This window comes from Numida meleagris, chromosome 4, assembly GCF_002078875.1.
Source record: "Numida meleagris isolate 19003 breed g44 Domestic line chromosome 4, NumMel1.0, whole genome shotgun sequence".
NCBI classification, from domain to species: domain Eukaryota; kingdom Metazoa; phylum Chordata; class Aves; order Galliformes; family Numididae; genus Numida; species Numida meleagris.
In genome coordinates this window covers 12,342,749-12,366,913 of record NC_034412.1, presented here as the reverse complement: position 1 = coordinate 12,366,913, position 24,165 = coordinate 12,342,749, and the positions used below count along the sequence as shown (strand labels likewise).

General features: G+C 40.7%; 1 protein-coding gene across 1 annotated transcript in view; it reads left to right on the top strand.

Moving 5' to 3' along the window:
- Positions 14,273 to 24,165, top strand: part of DNER (delta/notch like EGF repeat containing) — a 117,876-nt gene continuing 107,983 nt past the window's right edge. Inside the window, exon 1 of the mRNA XM_021395825.1 lies at positions 14,273 to 14,574. Within this exon, the coding sequence (XP_021251500.1) occupies positions 14,350 to 14,574 (225 nt within the window). The 5' untranslated portion in view covers positions 14,273 to 14,349. The remainder of the gene's footprint in view (positions 14,575 to 24,165) is intronic.

Genomic DNA, 24,165 nt, shown 5'->3' with positions numbered 1-24,165 from the left:
GATATTTTTTTACCCCTGTTGTCTCCCTCTAGAATCTGGCTTTCATCGACTTTTGAGGTGTTTGCAAATTTGATATAAAGCCACTTGTGTAACTCTGTTTCACTGGGAAAATAAGTTGTTGGTTGCCTGTTTTAAAAGGAAGGAAAAAAAAAATAGTACCTCCAATGGCAAGTGGTGGTGGTTGTTGTCCTGGCTGTCATTTTCAGTACAGGCCAAGGATGTAGCTGGCCTGAAAAATAAATTTAAACTCTTTTAGGTGACACTTTCTCCCCACCGCTAGGGCAGCTTTCAGTACATTGGCAGAGTGGTCTGGCTTTAAATGAACTGCAGAGTGAGGTTGCATGACTGCACTTCTTCCTGAGCAAAGATGTAATAACTGCAAGTGGAGATCCAGCGGAGGGGTGGGGCAGGATGTTACACGTTGCTTCTTTTCAGGAACTCCAAGGGAGGATTTTGGGAGAATCAACTGTAGATGTGCTCTGATGCCTGCTGCAGACTGCAGGCTTCAAAGAATATGTCATCGGTTTAGGACTGATCTGGTTTGTGTACCTCTGTCAGATGGAAGTTTAACTTAAGATTGAGACTTTTTCTTAACATGGTAAAATTCAACTGGTTTTGGAGAACAGTGTATTGGTTACTGAGTTGGATGAGTTTCACACCCTTTGGAGTGATTTTAATTCTGCTCTCATTAGTTCACAAGGAAAGTGCCCTGTGAGCACTGATGGCTGAAATTGAGCAAAATTGAGCAGCGGTGTTTTTTCTTTTGGTAAGGAACACTTAATTAGTGCTATGTCTGAAATAAAATCAGTAAGTTATAGTAAAATTTTTAAATTCCATAGAAAAAAGTACAAGAACTAGCATTACTAAAATTCCTATGCCTGGTGCTGAACTTGATCAGGTGGTACAACTTCACATGCAGACTGCTTGCATAATGTAATTGGTGAGGATCTTCCTTTGAAAGAAACCCTCAACCATATGTCTTTAATCCCCATTATGAGCTTTCCTCAGCTACAAAGGTGGGTGCTTTGGTCATGATGGTTGACATTCCAAGTGCCTGGGTCACTTGTGGCCACTTCTCCCTTCACACTGCTGGAGGTAGGTATGTCACCTGCAGAGTTCCTGGGCCCTGTCCCAGCTGTTGTCAGCAACCTGTCTTCAAATATGTGACAGTTCCCATCCCATAGGAAAGAAAGAGCTTGTCTAAAGCTAAATGAGCAAAGGAAAATTCAGATTTGCTGACGCACTACAACAAAAAGTTTGGAAGGAGAAAACGCTCTTACTGCTAGTTGGGCCTTTTTAAGGCTTGCCCTGCTTTCGTTTTTTTCTCCTCTTACTTTACTTTTCTAGTTTCTTGACAGCCTGAGCTGGACAACCTTTTTTTTGTTGGGTTTACTGAGTCATAAAGAAAGTTCTTTCTATGGTGTTAGAAGGAACATGCTTCCACTTGCTGTTTCTCTAACAGCTGACTGATTTTTAACAGATCTGCTCAGCTTAGTGGTTGGTTGTCCCAAGAGGAGGAGGAGTTGTCACCTCCATGCAGTGCTCCACCAGAAGAACAGTGAGCTGCACACTCATGCTTTTTAACCAAATGTTGTGTATTTATCAGCTAGGAAACAAATTTCACAGTTCTACTGTTCAAGCTCGGAGAGTTTCAGTGGGCTAATGGGGTATTTCTGTAAAGGCATATTCTGTGTCTTCTGATGCTGAAATGTGCATGTATTGAACAGACATCTCTTTCTGGGGGGGGAGGTGGAGGAAGGACTGGTTTGGGGTCTTTTCCTTTGCTCTGTGCAACTGGAGTTGTGAAATCTTGAACTGTAAGTGGAAGAACTAAGCTGTGTATGTGTGAAACAACAAAGATGGATCGAGTATTTTCAAGACATTAGGATAAAAGAAGTCCAGATAGATCTTGTAGCCATGGTGTTGTAGCAACACCAAAAAAGGTAAAGCTGAAAAAAAAAACCTGAGGGGAGTTCAAAGTGGAGTCCCTCTCTCCCAGTTAAAAAGGTGAGAAGGGGAATTCCAACTCCTGTGACACCACCTTCATCTTACAGTGAAGAAGAAAACTGTCCAGTTTAAGCTCCAAGTAGCAGGGGAGGCAGGAGGTGGCAATGAGTGTTAGGATTCCTCCCCCTCCCCCCCATATTTTTTCCCTGCTTTTAATTCTAGGCTGTGGCTATTGTTGAGTCCTCATTAGAGACAGCAGGTACGTAAGTCTGCAAGTACCCTGTCCATTTTTTTTTTGAGAAAGCAAACAGGAAAGGAGGAAGTTCCCATTTCTACAGCTAAACTTAAACACCATCTCATACTGAAAGCCAATAATGAAGTTACCTAAACAGTTATTTCCTAAAGATGCACCTGAAAGCAAGTTACATAAGATCATAATATTTCATTAGCTGTTGGCTGGTACTCCAAGCTGTTACCTGCTTTTAACTGTCCTGGGTGTGGGATTCTACAGAAGGAGAAATCAGTGAGTTTTAAAAAGGATTCCTACCCTCATATGCAAAATTAATGCAATAAGTTAGCAACAAAATTTCTGACAAATATACAACTGTCAGTGACACTTCAATTTCAGGAGCTAGATCACTTCAATTTCCTGAGCATTCAATTCATATTATATATAAGTATTATGGAATCATACTTTGCTATTTTGCAGAAGTCTGTCCTCTAGTTCTGTAGTTCCATTGCTACCACTGTATCAGCTGGTGGATGAGCTCAAATATCAAAAGGATCTGATGTAGTTGTTTCTGATGGAGTGAGGGTAAATGTCGCAGATGCTTAGCAAAGCCAAGCCTGTGTTTCAGGATGAGAAACAGTGAGGATACTTAAGGCAAATATCATGTGTTGCTTTACTCTTCCTTTAACTGCCATCCACGTATTCTAGGCTAAATGTAGGCTTGGCCTGACTGCAGCTTCTTTTCTTTTCCCCCCTCCTTTGGACTTGTAGGCATAAGCCTCTTTGGCAGGCAGGTGATGCAAACTGTGGTCCAGAAATAGATTAGCTGGTCTAGGGGGATCTCTTTTATTTTCCCCCCTCCCCTACCAAGCTGGTATGTCAGATTATTCCTTTTTTTCAAAGGTTAGAAACTTAACTCTTGGTTAAAAAATTCTAATTGACTGTTTCCTTCCTGAAATCAGTGCTTCCCACAGTCCTATTCTCTGCAGTGTATTTCTCATATAGCAGTATTTAATTTTTATCTTTCTTTGGTGGCTTAGTATGCTTAATTTACTGATGAGTATTGATGTTACTAATGACTCACGTTTCACGCATTCGTTATCTCTTTGGCATGCAAAGGAGCAAGCCTTACTTAGAGATGCTAAAAGCATAAATGCTATTCAAAAAGGGATGGAAAAAGGATGGGAGCGAAGTTATTCAACAGGGAAATTATCCAAGCTGTAGTAACACTGAATTCTGAGACCAAACTTCCAATTTAAGGCCAGCAACGTCACCTTCTTCTAGTAGACCAGAAATCAGAGATAAAGGGATTGAGTAGCTGGAGCGCAACCCTACTGAACAGGGCTGAATTCAGGTCAGCAGCATGCCCTGGCAGCAAAGAAAGGCAATAGCATCCTGTGCTGCACTCACAGGAGCACAGCTGCTAGACTGAGGGATTATCCCCCTCTGCTCCTCATGCCCGGAGGTACTGTGCAGCCTCCATCCCTGGGCTTTTAAAGACCCAACTGGATAAATCTGTTTTACTAAAACATGTTGCAGTTTCAAAATGAGCTGACTATATTTAGAATTTAAAATCAAAACTGCGTGCATGCATTTGACCAAGAATCAGAAAGAAGTTGATACTCATCAGAAACAGTCTCGTTCTGTTTCGTGCTGCATCAAACCTATCAATTTATGTTCAATAGAATAAATGTATATGCGGAGAGAAGCTTTCTAAATTTTCCAATAAAATGAAGGGAAATGACTAAGGTCTCTGCAGCTGCAAATCATGAGTAATTTTCAGCTTTATAAGACTCTGCTTCAACCAACAGATAATTAAAGGTCTTAATTGATTCTACTTCTCTTAGTTAAAAGGATTAAACTTTCAGAAGTTTATTCTGACATCTGAGTTGTCTTCAGTATTTAGTGAAGAGGTATTTACCAGTGTTCAGGAGTGGTTATGGCTCTGAGGTTCTGTTGCAGCAGGTAATTGTCACCTCCAACTTCTTCCAGAATAAGCAGTTAAGATAATTTCACAGCAATTATGGAGATGCCATAATTCCATATACAGGATTTTCTAGAAAGAACAATTCTAACAGATATTGACTGAAAATTATGTCTAGAAATTGCCTGAAAATTGAAAGATTAGTAAAATCAGGAATGTGCAATGCAAAAGACTAGGAAAAGTTCTATTCCCTGTATGTTATTTGAAGAGGTAAATGATAACAGTAACACTTTTTGCCCACGGTGATGCTCCAGGTATCATAGAATCATAGAATTATAGAATGGCTTGGGTTGAAAAGGACCTCAAAGATCATCGAGTCTCAACCCCCCTGCCAAGTGCAGGGTCGCCAACCACTAGACCAGGCTGCCCAGAGCCACGTCCAGTCTGGCCTTGAATGCCTCCAGGGACGGGGCATCCACAACCCCCCTGGGCAACCTGTTCCAGTGTGTCACCACCCTCTGTGTGAAAAACTTCCTCCTAATGTCTAACCTACATCTCCCCTGTCTCAGCTTAAAACCATTCCCCCTTGTCCTATCGCTATCCACCCTCACAAACAGTTGATCCCCCTCCTGTTTATACGCTCCCTTCAAGTATTGGAAGGCCACAAAGAGGTCTATCTCTGATCATGTTATATAACTAATCTGCTTTATAGTGTTACTGGCTAACTTTTAGTAATATCCACTTGCAAAATACATCTAACAAAAGTTATAGTGTAGTTTATAGACTTTTAGCTTTGATCCTATGGGAAAAGAGCTTCACATGCCGTTTGATATCAGATGCACGTTTTTCTGAGGGTGTTATACATTGCTGCTCTCAATAATGCTTGATATTGGTTTTGACAGCAGTGGGATGCCTGATTTTGAGTTAATATAATGTTAGCGGTTAGAACCGAGATCATGTAAGATTATCCTTTGTATTGATAGATGGTTGGATCTTCATTAATGCTATTTCATAGAAAAATATTTGTAAAAAGAATGACAGCGGGGGAAAAAACCCCACAAAAACAATTAATGGTAGAACAACAGCTTATTATAGTAAGAACAGATACGCTTCATGACCTAACAAAATTGACCCTTGGAGATAGCTCCTGTCTTAGGTACAGTCTGACAGCACTGATCTCTTAAAATACAATACTTAATTCTTTCAAAAATATGACTAGCTAACATACAAGAGAAGTTACTAGATAAGCAGAACAGACAGCATTACAACCAATCCTTCAACTTGAATGTGGAAGCACTGTTAGTAGAATAAACTAAATAAAAACATTACCGTTTTCATATAGCTATGTGTCTCTTCTGTTAGCATTGTTATCATTGCAATGTTCATTTTCTGACAGCTACTGTCCCATTTTTGATTTTTTATTCATGTTCTTTCACAGCTTATTTTATTTAGTAATCTGCACACAAACACATTCAACTGCAGCCTTCATTCTAATGATTTACTTGTTTTATTTTTCTGCGCAGGAGAAGACTATTCCTGACCAAATGCCAGTCTGTGTCTAACACCACTTATGTCCAGATGTTTGATACCACTAAGTCCAGAATAATGCTTTTAATCACTCTTCTGGACATTTTATTTATTTATTTTTTAATACAACAATCCTCCCTGTCAGTATGGCCTCAAAAACAAATTCATTCATAATGGATCTAAACGTGCTGATGTTTTCTGCTTAGCAAGCTTCTCAGATCTACATACATTTTTCAGTGGATGTACAGCCACTGTGTAATTGGTATTTTTGTTTAGCTTCATTTTTTTAACTGGCAGAGTCAACTTATTCACAATTGCTTTTTCACAATTAAAGGACCGATGCAAGTCAGTTTTAGTCTATGGCTTTGCTGGTGTCAACCATCTCTTTTTTGCATGTGTATTTCTTATCTCTTTTCTCCTGCACATACAATTCAATACTCCAAAAAAGGAACTTTACTCCTGTTCTTCATTTTGCACCTGTACATACTGAAGTTACCTCAGCCACCTTAGAATTAAACTTTAAAAACCTATGCCATGCCCCAAAGAAGATGATGGTAACTGACAACTGCTGTCTATGCTAATGGCTTGTTGTGACGGTCCATGTTGCTTAATTGTGTCCTTTGTGCTGTTCTGTCTTTCTGTAATGCTTGCCTTTGCCCTTTCTTGTGCTTTGATGGAAAGTTTTTTATAGTGGGGAGATTTTTGTCCTTTCTGTGTATAGCATCAAGCAAAACACGGTTGCAAGTACAGTCTCAGAATCCAAAAATTTATCATCTGCCAGGAATTTTTAATTTTTTGTGAGAAAAGATTAAAAAGAATCTGTTAAATATTGCTTGTTATCTAATAATTCTAGCTTTTCAAGAATTCAGATGGAATAAGGCAATTTCAGTTACTTAGTTGATGTCAATATAAATTACATCTAGTCCAATCCAATACACCCAAATACTCTTATCAAAGATGCTTTTGGTTCTTTCTGTTGTTACTTTCAGGAGGCCTGCTTATTTGACTTTTAAACGTAGGAATGGACCTTTTCACACCTGAATCACTGAAGATCAGAATACTATGCAATACTGTGTGATACTGAACAGTACTGTTTTCTACACTTCATATTATGTTCATATAGTCTTAAAAGATATTAAGAAATCAATAATATGTTATTTGCTTTGCATTACACAAGATCAATAAAATAGCTTTTCAGAGGTTAATCTGCATTTTTAATTTACTGTTGTAATAGAATTACTCAGTGCAACAGAGTTTTCTTACTTGGCCAAAGGCCACTTATAAAATTCACTGGCAAATTCAAGATAAGCATTCTTCTATGGAGCTTGCCTTGTTTGTCATTTAGTGGAGCTTTAAGTGTATGACTTCCTCTTCAAGAACAACAAGTGTAAGATATTTTCCATATGCCTTTCGACTGCACTGGGTAAGAAAAAAATCGTGGCAATGGAAAACCAGACACTATGAGATTTAACTCTTGCTCCGTATGCATATGTAAGCTTGCACGTTTGCACTTTGGTTTTCAAGCTCACACTTTATGTACCTTTATTGAAAAATCTTTCATAAAATTGCTAATGTCAGTAACTGTTCCTTTGGTTTTGAATTATTATGCTTTTTTTTTTGGTAGCATTGGTAATGGAGGAAATGAACTGTTTGCTTTAAGGCAAATCAATAACGTGACATAGTTGTTTTCAGAACCAACCAGCCTTCCTTCCAGAAGTAGAAGCTTCACTTGCAGAGGTACCACCTAATGGAAAAATCCCTCCCTGACTGATTAAAGTAATTCGTAACATTATAACGCACCACAAAGCTGTATGCGTTAAGCTGAAATAACCAGGCATATCTCTGAGGATAGCATGCCAAGATCCTATTACTTAGATTTCTGATTACGTCAACAAAACTCTCTGTGCTAGGGACTTCAGTATGTGGCTGTGTACTCTGGAGAACTCTGTAAGTACACATTTTTCCATGTAGTTGGTAGGCATAAATACACTTAAAATGAGAAAAACAAAAAACCCAAACAACTGAACCACAACACCTGGATATGGAATCTGAATGAATGATTCTGTACTCAGTATTTTGAGTCAATGACTTCTTAAACCATGTAGGAACACAAACTTTATAGCCACTTACACAGCTTTGCTGGAAGATGGTAAGGAAATAAAAAATTGTTGTTGCTCTCTTTTTATAGTAGAAAATAGCAGGAATAGCTGTCACTGTATTAATATAACAATGTCTTGTGTGTATAAACATGCAAGTAAGCTACTTAATGTTTTTAGCACTGTATATTTCTGTAATCTTTGTAGTCATTGTCAGAAACAAAATGTTAATATGTAATTTATTCATCCAGAACTAAAAGTAAACAGAGTAATTTTGCCTATCAGTGTGTTATATAGGATCTGCTATCTGACAAAAGCCAGGCTGGTATATTCAGGTCTCTCCCCAAGATTTTTGGGTTGAGTTATGACACGTCCTAAATCAATTTCTAATTGGTAACTGCAGACTGGATTCTTCTGGTATTAAGGCACAGATTAAGAATGTCTGTCTTTTGTGTGCCCCAGTTCCAAAAATGTTCAGGGCCAAAGTGATAAAACTGCATCTAAATAATACTGCAGCTGATCTTGTAATAAATGCCTACCACACACTGTCCTCCTAACTGAAAGCCATTAAGAATGCTTACTTCTATTTGTGTGACAAATAAGTTTCACATCACATCTTACACTTATTTATTCTTATATAAATGTAAGCGACACTTACCCACTGGCATCTATTTCTGAAGCCTTCTGTGGTATAAGAAAAATCCTATATAATTTTGGCTTATTTCCTACACAGCTTTTACAGACCCATAGTAAGCTAAACACAGTGCCTGCTTCCTCAGAAAACAAGAATTGTTAACAAGGGATAACTACATGAAGAAAATGCATTTGCAGAGATTATACATGGAGAAACAATGAGAATTCAGCATGTATTGCCATGAATTGCCCTTGTAAGCTACACCATATTATTTGATAAATACAGTGACAAAAAGACAATCAGTTTATCTAAGCATGTAAAAATTCTTGATTCTAGTGTAGAATTGCCTACAAAAGTAAAAATTCTGTGTAAATGACTCTGATAGCACATAGTTCCTTAGTATGCCAGAGAAAAATGTAAAACTAATGTGTGATTGATGAGACAAGATGAATTCAGATTAAAACTGAGGTTTAAATTACTGAGGAAAATACACCTACAGTCATCTTTGCATGCAGTCTCCAAATAAGGACTGGATACTGTACTTCATGTATATTTCTAGTGCTGACACAATAAAGGAGGTTCTTTATGTAAGAGTGTTAAAACCACTACCATCTCTTTTTCAGGAGGCACTGTGTACTGTATAAAAGAGGTTGCTCTACACTTTGGCCACAGACTATGTGGAGCGCCAGTGCACATCCACTTCCTTAACTTTGATGTTAACAGCAAATATGTTACATACTGCTCCCTCTTTCAGTTGAAGTGCAAGACTGGCTTCATTTTTTTTTCTCCATGAACAGTACATAGACAAAACTTATGCTGAATTTTTGAGGAAATTTGGGCTTGGTTGCTTTCTGTAGCTATGTTTTAGTTGTTTAAATGAGCACTATAGGCTGAATTTGCTACTCACCACTGGCTTCCTGTAGGATGTTGGGCAAGAATCCAACTTGTCAGTTAGATATCTACATAAACAGTTTAGGATATGGGATGGAGCTTGATCTGTAAAGCTCAGGTAATATTTCACCATCTCTGTGGAGGGTGCTGGGGATGTAGAGAGTTGTGATCAACACTGAGTAAGTTGGTTGTGAGCCTGAAGATTTAAGGTACGAAGGAGTTAAGGTATTTTGTTGATCGACACTGACTAAAACACAGTTACACTTTTCTCAAGTAAAAGAAGTGCCTACAGAGGGAATGAAATAAAGCCAAGTTTGCACTGAGCCATAATCTAGTACTTTAAAATGATGCGTAAGAGAACATGCATAGAAAAAAATGCAACATATATCTATGTATTTTAAATCTAGTGATAGTTGATAGATTTTACTGTAAAATAAATAATAATAATAATGATTAATAAAGCAAACTTGTACAGAAATTAAAAAGGAAGCTTGAAAGAAAAAATGACAGAGGAAGAAGAAAACAAAACAACCACAAAACCACCACAAACTAAATCTTGTATTTGCTGTGAAATTTTGTGTTGAAATGAAAATAAAATCAATTTTCTCTAGGATGTTTTAACTACCAGCAGCTGCCTGTAGAATCACAGGGGCGGTTCCTTTGCAATCACAAACCTTGAAACCTATAGCATCACCCTTTTGTTTATTGCTCAGGCAGAATACCAAAGAGAAACATTAAGGCCTAGAAGTTCTTAATAGATTACCTTGTGACTAGCTTTTATTTCAGGAAAAGGTCTATCAGAATTTTGTCCTTCATTTCTCCTCTGTATGGCTTCTGATGTGCAAGTTTTTCCAGACAACTAGAACATAGGCATCATGTCCTCTGACATGCACACCTTGAAATTCACGTAAATAATTTACTGAATATAAAAATAGCTCTTCTTCTTACCTAGTATTTCTTTCAAATTTTTCATGGTCAAATACTTGTTCTGATAGCTGCTGCACTAAGCACAGCATTTGAGCTGCTGAAACATCTATGTTAATTCTAAAGGAAAGATTTATGATCACTCTGATATTAAGATTTTGTGTTTCCCATTTGCTCTGTTTCCCTGACTGAAAAAAGACTATAAACAATGCGTTATAAATTGTTTTATCTCTATTGAAATTAGTCACTTTGGGTCATCTTTTCAGAGCCGAAGACTTGGATTTAAGGATCACAGAATCCCAGAATAGCTTGGGTTGGAAGAGACCTTCAAGACCATCTAGCTCCAAGAAAAGAGCAGAAAACTTGTAAATGGAAAAACCTATACATTCTCCCTTAATTATTTTATTGCACGTATGTCATAGGATTTAAACACCTTAAGCTGCAGCTATATTAGTTGTAACACGAGTTTTGTGCTGTTATTTTACGAGAGATTTTCTAACAAGCTCCTTAGAATTTGGCTCCAACTTGGTATAAACATGTGTGATTTTATTCCATGTAGCTTTAATTCCTTAAACACGGGTCCAGATAAAATTCTTAAGATAAATTTCTTATTTTGAGAAGTACAATAATACCTGCTGCAGCGCCGCACAACATGACACTAAAAAGCGCTATAGAAAGGACAGCTTTGCTGCAGAAGTGTCTAATTTCGAATTACACATAGTGCTTACTGGGGAAAGGCAAAGTAGTTACCGAGACATAAATTTGTCTGGGAACTTCTGGAGAAAGACTTGAAACAGATGACAGTCATTTTGTTTGGGAGGCATCTACGTCGTGGGGAAGCGTGGGTTAATTTTAGGCTGTTGCTCTAAATACGTAACAAGGACGCTGAAAGTTTGTAAGGCAAACAAACAGGTAAAGATGGGGGGAACATTGCCACTCCTGAGCTGTTAGCCATTAATAAAAAAAATAGGCACCGTGGATTTACGCAGCACAGTATTTTTGTGCTCCCCAATACAAAACCTGAAATTCTGTCGCATGGATGCCCTCTTGGAACACGGTGGTTTCCTATGACTGCGTGATTCCCACAGTGAACCCAGGCCGGCTGCTCTCTCCTTACTAGCTGTATCAATGCCCCTCTTTGTATTGTAGATCCCCCGAACAACGGACAATAATAACAATATATACTTTTGCTGTTGTCAGTGGGAAACAAATCATTATCAACAGTTTCCTATATCAAAGACGCCGAACAGAAAAAAAGAAAAGATACAAGTTCCAAGCAGCCTAATAATACAGTGGAGAAAATTAAAATAAATCTAAATGTGAGAGCCAGAGAGGAAAGCAGACAAAACTGTATACATTGTCTGGGAGCAGCTTGCTTTCTGGTCTGTGTCAAGGTAGAAGAATAATAGGAATTTTTCAGTTTCATATAAAAATAAAGCAATGTTTCCTCTTCATTGACCTATAGCAGTAAAGCGTATGTATGTATTTAAAACTTTGCCTCCATTCAGAGCCTTAAGCACACAAACACCAACCAAAGTAAGTTCCACTAAGGAAACAAAGAGGTTTTAAAAGAACTCATCAGTATTTGAAGAAAGATCGCTGCTGGGGGGGACACTTAAAGCATATAACTTCCCCTTGGGAAATCAGAGATTCTTGTTCCTCACTGAATATTTAAGCAGAACAGATAGATGAGGGGGAAAAAAAGCCTTGCAAAATCTCAAGCTTCAAGCCACTAGAGGATGAGTATTCCTACATCAAAACACGTAGTTAAGCTGTAACATAGCTTAGCTTATTAGTGTCTTAGATGCTAGAATTTGAATTGTATTACGTCTAATAAGTGTAAATGAAGCAGACAGCTTGAATCCTTGCTGAATATTTCAATTAGCAATTTGTTTGTGGAAGGCTGACTAAAGTTATTTAAACTATGCATATCGGAACATTAAAATGCATAAAAGACACAGCGTTTCAGAAAATCATTAGATAATTAGCTAGGCATAATATTTTCTGTTGTATAGTTAAATATTTCTTTATGAAAATGAAATTTATAATGTGAGCATTGGTTATATATTCCGTAAAATGAGAAAGGAACACAGGTGATATAGTTATGCCCTGCTCTGTTAGATGTATCCACTAGTTTAGCTCTTAAGTTGTTCTCTCCTGCAAATACCACACTCCTACATAAGCAGAACTCAGCATCTGGTCCAGCTGTCAGTCTCGAAACCATTTTTTTTCCAATGCTTATTTGAGTAAATTAAGTATAAGGCCACTTAAAAGCCTCAGACATAGACTGGAGTTCCATCAGAATTAGCGAACCCTTTGAGGGTACAAAACACAAAGAACAGGAGTGCTCTCTCCCAGGCTGTTCAGGCATCCTGTTCTTCACAAAGGTCAGACAGAAGAGCTTGAGCCAAGAGAGAGGGATCAGGTTAGAGAGCAGAACACCTTTTCAGCTTGCCCTGGTGGTTTGCTCTATGAGATGTTCAGGGAACATTATGAAACTCCCTATTAACAACTGTCTTTGAAAGGCTGCGTGGAAGGGCGATGAAGTCCTGGGAGACTGCAAAAGGGCAAACATTTTTTTTTACTGAAAAGGAGGACACAGAATTACAGCCCGGCTGCTTTAAAATCCAGCGCCACAGAATTCTGGGTTACATGTACCAGTCATTTCAGAGCACTGAGAAGATAACAAAGATTCAAGGAGCAGCCTGGGTGGACTTACCAGGAACAAATCATGTCAAACCAAGTTACTTTCTTGTAGAACAAGGCAACAGATTTTGTGAATGGAATAGAACAAACGCTTGTTATAACTTGACATGGTCGTGGCCTTTGGCATTGTTCACTGTCGCCTTCCTGGAACAAGCTTTAGCAGATTAGTTTCTTTTTTTCCTTACTGTGCAAGATGATAGCAAAAATGGCTTGGAAAAATACTTAAAAACAGTAAGAAGTGGTCCAGTTTCAAATTGGAAGAATGTCTTTCAGTTCCTTTTTTTCCCCTTTTGTCTCCGGGGTATGATAATGGTCACTAAGGAAGAAGAGCTGTTGCGACAAGTACAGCAGTTCTTCCGTGTCAACACATGAGGAGCTCCAATACGGGCAGAAAAAGGTAACCTTAATGAAGAGACAGCTGTAACATAACGAAGCAGCTTAATTCGAGTATGTGTATTGTCTATGTTTGTTTATTTATATCACCACAGTGCCTGCAGGTGGACGCAGGACCCGCCCACTGCCACCCGGGACCGACGGGAGCTAAATCGGCTCCGTCTGAACGGCCCGGTGCGTTCGGAGCGAGGCGAGCAGAGCCAGCAGAGGGAGCCAGCGCGGCACAGATCTTCGGCGGAGAAGGACGGAAAGCAACCCAGGCTGCAGGGCTCGTCAAGTAACGGAACCGCAACGAGAGTTCACCTCAGCCTGGGTGCGGGGATCCGCTACGGCACTCAGGCGGCGCCAGCCCCTCCTGCAATCCCGGCTCCATCCGCGTTGCCGTCATTTCTGGCCCTGACGCGCCTTCAGCCATCGCTTGTACGAGAAGCGCAAAGGTTCGCGCGAGCCGTGCCCCGGTGCTGCCGCCGACGCTAGTTGCTACGGATTTAAATACTTTTGTTGAAGCAACTGCCTGGAAGGTCGGGGAACGCAGCTAACCTTCACGCTGTTATCCGCTTTATGGAAAAAACATAGAAGTTCACTTTCTAAGGCTTTTTTTCCCCCCCGTTCTACGGTTTGATGCTATATTCCTCTCCTTCGGCCTTTACCTAGCTCTAGTAGCAGCAGAGGACGCGTGCGAGCGAAGCAATAACCAAAAAGCGAACGCGAAGTTCTGCACCAGGCTTTGATTTCTCAGGGCTCGACCCAGGGCAGCGCTCCCCCGCCTCCTCCCCCTGCCGCCGCCGCAGCGGGAGGGCCGGGCACGTGCTCGGCTCCCGGTACCCCGGGTCCGCGCGCCCCGCCCCACCCCGCGCCGCTGCAGCCCGGCTCCGGGTCCGGGCGGCGCTGCGGGCGGGCGGCTGCCCCCTGCCGGGCGCGGCGGCCGGCTCCTCCCCGCTCAGTCCCCGCCCGCACGTTGCCCGGGGAACGGGGGTAGGGAGCAGCCGGGCGGCCGCCGCCTCCATCCGTCCCTCCATCCGTCCCCTCCTTTTCTGCCGCCGGTGCCCGCAGCGGAGCGGCACCCGCCCCGGCCGCCATGCCCCGAGCCGCCCCGCCGCTGTTGCTGCTGCTGCTCGCCCTGGCCCAGCGCCGCGCCTGCCTCCCCGGGCCGGCCACGGCCGCGCCCCCCGCGCCGGACCCGTGCCTCAGCCAGCCCTGCCGCAACAACGGCACCTGCTTCCCCGCCGCGCCCCGCCGCCTCCCGCCCGCGGCCGCCTACCGCTGCGCCTGCCCGCCGGGGGTCAGCGGCGCCTCCTGCCAGGTAAGGGCGGCCTCCGCGCCGCGTCCTCGCGCCCGCCCCTGCCCTTGGTCGTCCCCGCGCCGTCTGCGGACGGCTCCGTCCCGTTCTCGGGCCGCCGCGCCCCGGCCGCGGGCGCCTCCCTGCCCGTGCCGGCCGCGGGACGCGCCTCGGGGTTGCGGCCCTGCTCCCCAGCCCGGGCGGGCGGCCTCACCCGCGGGGGGCGTGCTGCCGGCCGCCGCGGGGGTCGGCCGTGGGAGCCCCGGCGGCGCCGTCCGCGCTCGCCCTCCGTTCGGTGTCGATCGTTTCACGGTGAAAAGAACCGTCCTCGGAAGCCGCGCCGAACGCTGACGATCCACCCTGCCGCGGTGCGCTGGGTCCCGCGGCTCAGGTGCTCCTCGGGGCGGCCCGGGCTGCTGGCAGGTCCGAGCTCCCGGAGGGCGCTTATGTTATGGAGTCGAACTGCCCACGGTGCCTTCCTGCCACGCGCGGTCACAGTGGCGTGCAGGATAATCTAAAATCTTGTCACGTGAAGGCAGCTTTTTTGTCTCTGGTGCGAAGGGTGAAATGTTTTTGTTACCACGTTCGGAAATTCAGAAGAAGTTAATCTGCTGGGGAGTAGCGGGCACGGCGAGCTTTGGTTCCTGCGCGCGTGCGGGGCCGCGGGTGTCTGCGTGACGGCCGCGCCGGACGGAGCGCGCGGGGCGGCTGCTGTGCCTCGGGGCAGCGCTCTGTGCTCCGAACGGCTTCAGCGTGGAAGCAGATAGTTGAAGGAAACGCGGGCTTTTTTATTCCTTTGAGGGCGGGTAGTTGTTCCTCGGTCACGTACTACCCAAATCGTTCTGCTGAGTAGACGGGAGAACGCGTTTAATGAGGGCTCACGGCGCAGGTGAATACAAAGTCAGGGAGAAGTAGGAGCGCTGCGCTCCCGGTGCGGCACCTGCCTGGAGGCGGCTCGGTTAGGTCCGCGTAACAACGAAAGTGAAAATATTAACACTAATGAGATTATGTAAAATCAGAGATTAAAGCGGATTAAATAGAGTTCTCTTTGGCTAATTTTAGCCGTTGGCCTCCTAAGAGTTTGCCACGCTTCTGTCTGTGCGAAGAGAAAGAGAGCGCTGCGTGTTTGCTCCTGCTCGCCGCTGTTAGGCTGCAGCATCCAGATCCATGACTGAAAGATTAATGACCCTTTTAAAGACTTCGTGAAATGGAACGCTTGCTGGCATCCTACCTCCTGCGAAGTGCTGTGTCTGGGGAGCCGGCTTTAATTGTTTCTTCAATGCAGAGCGGGGCAATATTTTCACAGCGGTTTTATTAACTAATGAGAGGAGGCTTACAGCGCGGTACGTTCTGTTTCCTTTTATAAAGTACTGAGCAGTGACTGTTGTAAAGGAAACTGATAAACAAATGAATGCCACTTCTGGCTATCATGTCGGCAGCTGAAGTGTGGACATCAGCTATGAACAGTTAATAGGGTTTTGAAATGTAACCTTAATCAACTAGAGAGCAGGCAATTTATTATTTAATATTTAAAGGCGCAATATAAGCACGTTGCTATTATCCACAGTTGAGGTTTTGCTCATTTTATCAAAATAGAAAATGAATAAGTATTGTACGGGTGCATTAATTCTTGTGTTTTGCTGTTGTTCAGATGGAAACAGTCACGTTTACCAATCCAACAATAACAATTAAAAGAACGAATTTGTAACCCTTCAGTGATATGAAGAAAACTATGGGTTAAACCAAGTGGGTTACTGGCATATGTTTAGACAGGTTACTTCTGAGGTTGTTATTGAACAATTGGACTCCGAGAAGGCAATACCCGGAAGGAAAAAAGAACAGTAATTGTTACGCTTAAATGCCTGGATCATAGGAGGTAAATTTGTTGGAACTGGAGTTCTTTGGAACCACAGTTGCCTAAAGAGACATAATTACTTTTGCGTTACTTCTTGTAGGGAAGACAGCATCTCTCTCCTTCTGCCCAGATGCATTAACACATGGAATGGAAGAAAAATGTTCTAAACGTGCTACAAATCAACCGAGTACAATGAAATTATTAAGATAGAGAGACTGATAACAAAGCTTGAGATTGCCAACAGATTTTCTCATTGAAGTTTTTCCTGTGACTGATTGTGATACACTTGATGATGCTGGTGAGGGCATGAGGAGAGAGGCGAAGAATAAAATTGTCATCACGTGCATGAGATACTTCTGAAGGTTGAGATAGAGCTTCCTTATCACCAAGTGAAGTATTTAACTTGGACTTAATCCAACTCTACGACCTTATGTTATAGTTGTCTAGGTAACTCATAATTTATTTAACCAAAGTGATCTTAGTATATCCATTCCATGCATTATGCATGTGTGTATGAATCAAGTTACTTAGGTTTGGATATACTTTGTTTGGCGGTCTTGAAGATTGTTTTGTTACGGATCGTTTGGTTTCACGTTGTGGGACCTTGCTTTAACTCCACTTTTCGTGGATGTGATTTTTCCCCCTCTTCTCTGTGCCGTATTTCTAGTCTGTGTGAAGAATAAATAGAATCAGTGTGTTCTGGTATCTTAAACTTTGGGCTGAGCAGAGAAATCACACATTTTCCCTATGAAATTGTACAAAAATTGCAGTGAATTCAGCTGCCTTTCTGCAGGAATTTGGAATTGTCCAATCCTCAGCTTTATACTGAGAAAATTTGATTAAAGAAATTGAAATAGCTTTAATATCTGTCACTTGGTTCATGCTGGCATACTCCCTGAATTTTTACATGTGTTTTACTTTGATAATTAGTCTTTAACCTTCATTTCTAACCACTAGTCTAATGACTGTTCTGCTGTCTCTAATCACATGTATAGTCCAATAAAATTACTTTTCTCAATCAGGGGAGTTTTATGTAAACATGGATTTATGTCAGTAGCTTTTGAAATAATTTTAGAGGCAGAAGATACAAACTAAATAGAAAATGAAAAATTTCATGGTAGACTTGGTTGTTTGCTTAAAAATGCAAAATCTGAACATGGTTAATTGCATTAAATTGCTTTATGGTTATTTGGCTCAATGCTAACTTCTTTAAAAGATCTGTGAAAAGAAACTTTAACGATTTAAAAATCCTATTGCGTATGCTTGTCTTTAGTTACTTCTTCCCCACCCTTCTCTCCTTTGATTGACAATTTTCCTCCCTCTTTTACTTCCATGCTTCATTATTTCATCGTTTGTGCCAGTAATAGAAGCTGAGCTGTGTGCAGCCAGCCCAGCGCTCTGGCTGCAGCCTGCAGGTCTTTGCTGTGCGGTCCGGCCGCCCTGGAGGACCTTCCTCTTACTTCTGAGAGCAACGTGCTAGCTGCTGGTGTAACTGCTGTTGGATTGGTGTTGAAATAAGTGTTTTAGTAGCAAAAAGAGAAGGATTATTGTTTCTTGACTCAATGGTCTAATGCTTCTAATAAACAGTATGAAATTTCATTGGCCAGGTTATTTCAGGTTTCACTAGACAGTGCTGTGTAAAGGGACATCCTTTAATCTAACTGCTAAATCACCTTCATGTCACTATCCTGATTAATTCTCCTGTTTTCTATTGAGTGCTGACATCGCTAATGAAAGGTCTCTAAATAATCCTTCACAATGAGTTCTCTAGCATATTTTAAAAGCTATTATTTCTCTGTTCTCATTAATGAAGGGCATATTCTTAGATGATGTGTCTATTGTGATGCAAGTGTTTTGCTATGTGGCCACTCTGTTCTCTCTTCTGTCTTTAGCAAGAGTAAATTGTACGGTTAGTGGATGCCCTGGAGCCTTGCTTTATCTGACTGCAGTTGGGCTTGAGTTCTGAGCTACCTTGTCACTTCCTGCTGGCTGACTCTGCAAACTCTCACAGTGCTTTAGAGTTGATGAATTTAAATATTTGCACTGATGCTGATACTGTGCATGGAAAGAGACTGTGCGAGCTCATTTTGCTTTTCTTGGAGAAGAGGAAGCTATGTGCCATCTTCAGCTTCATAATGGGGGGCCATAGAGAAAGATGGAGCAAGTCTGTTCTGAGGTGCAGTCAGTACAAGGACAAGACGTGGCAACACACATATTACAGTAGAGGAAGTTCCAGTTAAACTGAAAAAAACATTTCTTGCAGTGATGGTGCCAAACAGTGGAACAGGTGCTTGGAATGGTTGTAGGATCTTCCTCCTTGGAGATTCAGGGCCTTGTAAGGCCAATGCCCCAACTGCCTGAGTTGAATCAGAGAATCCCTTGTGCCTCTTCCCACCTACACCCTTCTACATTTCTGTTCTGTGACTCTGTATACGCATATGTGTTGGTTTTTTTCCCTGGATTTTGTGCTTGCCTATTACTTTCATCCTGTTCCTGTCTCCCCTTTGCTGAATATTTTACTAAATGATTTCCACATCATTATATGCATGTGTATGACTTGCATCAAGCCTAGGCTATACCTTGACAGAGTTGTATGTGGTTCAGGCAGAAGTTTTAACAATATTATAATTAGATAAAACATCCAAAAATATTCAGTATTAATTTCAAACCACTTTGTTTACAGCTACTTTAGTCACAAGTTAACGTACCCACATTTCACTGTCATTGTTTCTATTTTTCTTCTGGTAACAATTGTGTGCCACACAGGACTGATGGATATTATTTTTCTGTGAGTTTTTGTGCTATCCAGCTACCTCATGAACTGTGGTATCTGCTTCCAGGGGAACTAATGAATTTCCGCAACGTGGCTATGTCAGCTATCAGGTATGGGGAACAGTAGCGCTAAAACTGAACATGAAAAATAATTTCTCCCACATTTTATTTAGCTTTTTTTCTAACTGTAGTAAATTTTCAGTCAGAAATTCAAGCTTTTCAAATTAGCATCTTGCCTTTAAGTGTATCATGTGAAAATTTGTGAGTAAGAGAACTATAATTCAGCAATTTCCAAAGCAATTGATAAGGAATTGTGCTCTAATTCTTGCCATGGGATCTAAACAAATCATTCTAAATTTCTGTAGAATAAAACTTGTGTGATATAATAACCCAAATGATCTAAATTATCCAAGTGGTTATGGTTTGGGTATTTTCACCTGCACTCTAACCTTTGTGAATCTTTGAAGTCTGTTTCAGTCCGCTGAAATGCTCTCATTAAATCTGTTCAAAACAATTCTTTATAAGTGTTTGTCAAGTCAGTCAAGAACCAAATGAATAGTGCTCTGTAAAACTCCATCCTATAAGAAAGACTTTTAAGTGTTGGTTTTACTTTAAAAAATTTTTTGATAGTAATTAAAGATTTTAAAGAAACAGGTCAAATGTAAAGTAATCGAATGATAGTAGAAGATATGCTAAACTAAGATGCTTCAACTTTTTCATATGTTATTTTTCATTGTTTATTTGCTTTGATCTGAGAGAATTACTTTGCAATGATATCCGCTTAAAACCTACAATTGTTTTACCTTCCTTTGAAATACTTCTCTTGATATTGCTGTTTGTATATATGTAGCCCTGGAAGTGCTCTTTAATGGTGCAGACTCATGATATGCAAGGAAGAAAAAAAACAGGAGAATGCTTTGTCTTGAATACAAGATAAGAAACAGAATATAGATGGTGAAACAAAGAAACAAAAATATTGCTCAAAACAGTGGACTTGTATGACTTGGTTCAGTATTATGGGAGGCAGTTTCCCTCTCTTTGAGGACTCTCATAGAATCTTCTACATATTGTCTTTAATGGAAGTACTACTTTGAGATTATTAAATTCAGAGCTGGCATTTAGCAGGATTTCGGCTTCATTATGTGATCAGGCCAGATGTCTTAGAAGATGGTGCGAGAAATTTCATTCTAATAGTCAGACATGAGTCTGTGGAAAACAGTGTCCACATAACCCTAAAGAGAGCCTAAGTCTTAACTGGCATGGTACTTTCCCTCATAGCTCACTCATTCTTACTAAACATCAAGTCTTTCTTTTATTCCTGGTAACATTTTTGGCTGTGGTATGTTCATGTTCCAATGAATCCCACAGATTAATTGCATGGAAAAAATCATTTTATTAGCTTTTATTTTCTGTCTTTCAATTTCATTGAATTCCCTTGTACGTTTTTTTTCTGTTAAAGTGAGTTATTCCACTCTTCTCCCTCTTTGCCTGTAATAAACATTGTTTTTCTTCCTACAGTATCCTTCCGGAGCTGAATGGATTCAGCTGATAACACATTCCTGTTGATTATTGCTTAATCTAAATACAGTCTGTTGAATTTCATAATGCTGAATCCCGTTCTTTATGTATGCTGAGAGGTTACCTGTTTTTTGACAACTGCATTTGAGGGTAGTCTTCAAGAATATTGCCCCCCCCTTTTTTTTTTCCTTTTTTTTTTTTTTCTGTGTTGATGGAGGTGAATTGAGCTCAAGTTCAGTTCAGTTCACCTCACCTAGATGTGTCTAATTGTGGAGCAATGTTTCCGAAATGAAGACGTCCATATTTGAAGTGCATCCGTATCAACTGAAAGCACTCTGTTTGGCAAGAGTAGGAATAACTTCATTAAAAATGTCTTAGTGGCATTTAGACCAAAATCTGAAGGTAAAAGCATTTCTTTATGAGCACTGTACAGCATCATTTATTGTTTTAAATTAGCTTTCTACTTTCTAACAGAAGTTTTGTCCAACTTTTTGTTTTGATATATTTTTGTCTACTTATAATATACAGGAATAACAGCAGTGCTGAAATAAATACCTTCTGGTTAGAACCTCCTAACTCATCAATATGAGCTACACAAAACATAAATGCTAATTGAATTATTGAGAAAAAAAATCTTAAACAGTGATACAATTGTTGCAGTTTTCCAACAGTTTTAAACAGCAGAAATGCTCGTGATGTAAATTAAGAAAAGTAATACTTGCTTGATAGGAAAATTAATTAAGTTGTTCTATTGGTAAAATGTAGTCTTTTGTAGGGAAGCAGTCTTGCTTTCAAAAGCTGATTTGTAGGCCACGTGTGAGCAGCTATACATGTTACTGCCCCAAATTGTTTTTCAGCTTTGCATTGTTTCGTTTTACATTTCACAGCCTGTAGTAAGTGTAGCAATTGCACTGTATTATTCAGTATTCCGTTCTGCTGTAACCCTGACAAAAGTGTAAAGATGTGAAAGTGAAGCAGTGTGACTAGGAGCTGGAGTACCAGGGCCTGGTGCTTGGACTTCTCACTGCAAAACTTCTATGTTCTTAAATTTCTCCTCCATGAGTTAAGATAACTAGGTGTTTAAAAGGTTGGTTAGCGCATTATAAGCGAGCATGGTATTTAAATGCTAACCTGAATTACGTGTCAGTGACCTATCAGAATGTATTTAAATTGCATGGAAGAAAAGCATTCGGGCTGGCACTCTACTGATGAATTTCCCTTTGTAATGTCCTTCCGCTCTGGAAACAGAGGCGTTAGATCAGTGACCAGTATTACAAAGACTCCTGTAGCAAAGGTGGTTGTGAGAAAGAAGTTCTTGAAGGAGGTAAGAATAGGGTTCTATCTGAGTGTGAAAGCAGGGACGTTCTGCTGAGGTAAGGTTACTGAATATTGATGATTTGGGGAGCTTCGTTGCACTTGATGCGTTAGTTACAACAGCAGCCACATTGTCAGTTTGAGAGGACTTTGAGCACATGAAGAAGTAGGGGCTGTGAAGAGTAATGAGACACGGTTCCTTTTACTCACAACAAACCTCACTTTCAGTCTGGCTTGCCCTTACGTGATCCTTCATACTGGACCGACTAAAACTGAAACTTGTTGTTGACAAATGCACAAGAGAGAGAGAATCGTGTCAGGTAACCACACATCTTCTACAGAAGCCATGGTTATCTGGCAGGGAGACCCATGTGCTGGTCTGGAGGAATGCTGACTAATCCTCCCTGAACATTAGTGCTCAAAAATGCAAAGGATTTAAAGCTGTGCAGATAATGTCAAAACAGAGCAGAAGCTTTTAGAAAGCTGTTCTCTTCTGTAAATGGGTGGTACTTAATCCCTTGAAATCAGCTTCGGGTAACTTCACGTACAAGGAATTGGGGCAGAAATACATTGGGCCCCAACAGAGAGGGGCAGCAGAAGTGATTAGAAGGTGTGGAAGGTTTTGGATAACCTGGAATAAACAACTGGTTCACTTTTTTATATAGAGAAAGCCAAGAGAGTCTGAATAAAAGGTACTCTTGTAGCAAGGCTGATGCTTTGAAAATTGAACAAGGTGAATGAGAAGTTCTTCAGGAAATCAGGTAGTCATCATCTAATGTGGCTAAAGAAAGTATATAGACAATTTTCTGTAAATTTCCAGATCTGGTATGTTACTTTGATCTCCTTTTCAAGTATTTGGTAGTGATTTTTGTCACTAAATACAGTGACTGTAATTTTGAATCATTATGGCAATTTGTATGTTTCTTATTCTGTCCTAATGCTTAAAATTCAACAAATCTATAAAACTTAATGGAAATTTCATTTGTATTTCTGTTGCAAAAGTTCCAGCCTTTGTAATGGTTATGATTCCTGGTTTCTTCTGTAGAAAACTTAGGCAAATTATTAAACACTTTTAATCAAATTTAATTTTCGGAGTCAATCACAGTAATGCCAAACCAAAATTATGGCTTAGGTTTCACAGAGACTTAGCAGCTTGTTAATAGCTTCTGATTGTCTGTAATGTACATCTACTTCCATTGATACCTATTTTTCAGGCAAGTTTAAATGAATATTATAAAAAAAACAAACAGATGTGAAGTCTTAAGAATTTGTAAGCTAAGTACCCCCTGTGTTGAGAGTCCTAATTTCATTGTCCGTGTTGTGAGACAGATGTTTTCTGGCATCAACTGTCCTTGGGGATGTTAAAATTGTGTTCTTGTATGTGGGTCTGAGAAACATTCTCATCTGAACATGCCTTGGAACTTCAGTGAGCAGAGTTATGTGAGGATTCCTGACATAAGTAGGGTCTGTAGGACGAGGTACTTAAATTCATTTTTAAGGCTGCAGCACACTTCATGATGATGTCATGTGTAACAAATGAAGAAAACGGTGTTGAGTCCTCTGGGAAATTAACATGTTTAATTGAGGGAGGGACAAATTAAGATTTAATTTACATAACTGTAATAGGACCCTATCGTTAAAATTTGGCTGATTATTGCCTCTTAAAAGTAGTGGAAAGGTACTCGGTTGAAGTGATATGTTTGATCACCTCCTGAGGGTGCAGGACAATGTGGCCAGTAAAGAATACCCTAAAGCACTAAGTGTCTTGTTTAAAGGGCTGCTTGAGGCTCCATGATGATGGCTCTTAAGGGTGAAGTAAACTCTTAGTCGTTACATTTATTTCTTAAAAGACAAAGCAAGTTTAGAGCTAGTCATTCCAATAACCATTTGAGCTTGTTTTTCTTGGTGCTGCTGCAGTGTACCACAGAACTTCTGTAAGGTGAATGAACTCTGGAGCTGTGCTGTTTGGTTCCAGAATCCCTTCCTCCCCAGTGAGATGTCATCCCTTGCAACAGTTCTAACGTGTTTTGCAGACAAGTGAGAAATCATTGATCAGTAGTTACAGTGATTCTGCCTTTTCACAAAGCCTTGATAAAAACTGGGTGATAGATTTATCCTGTGTGGATAAACCCTGTGATTATTAAGTTCTTCTATCA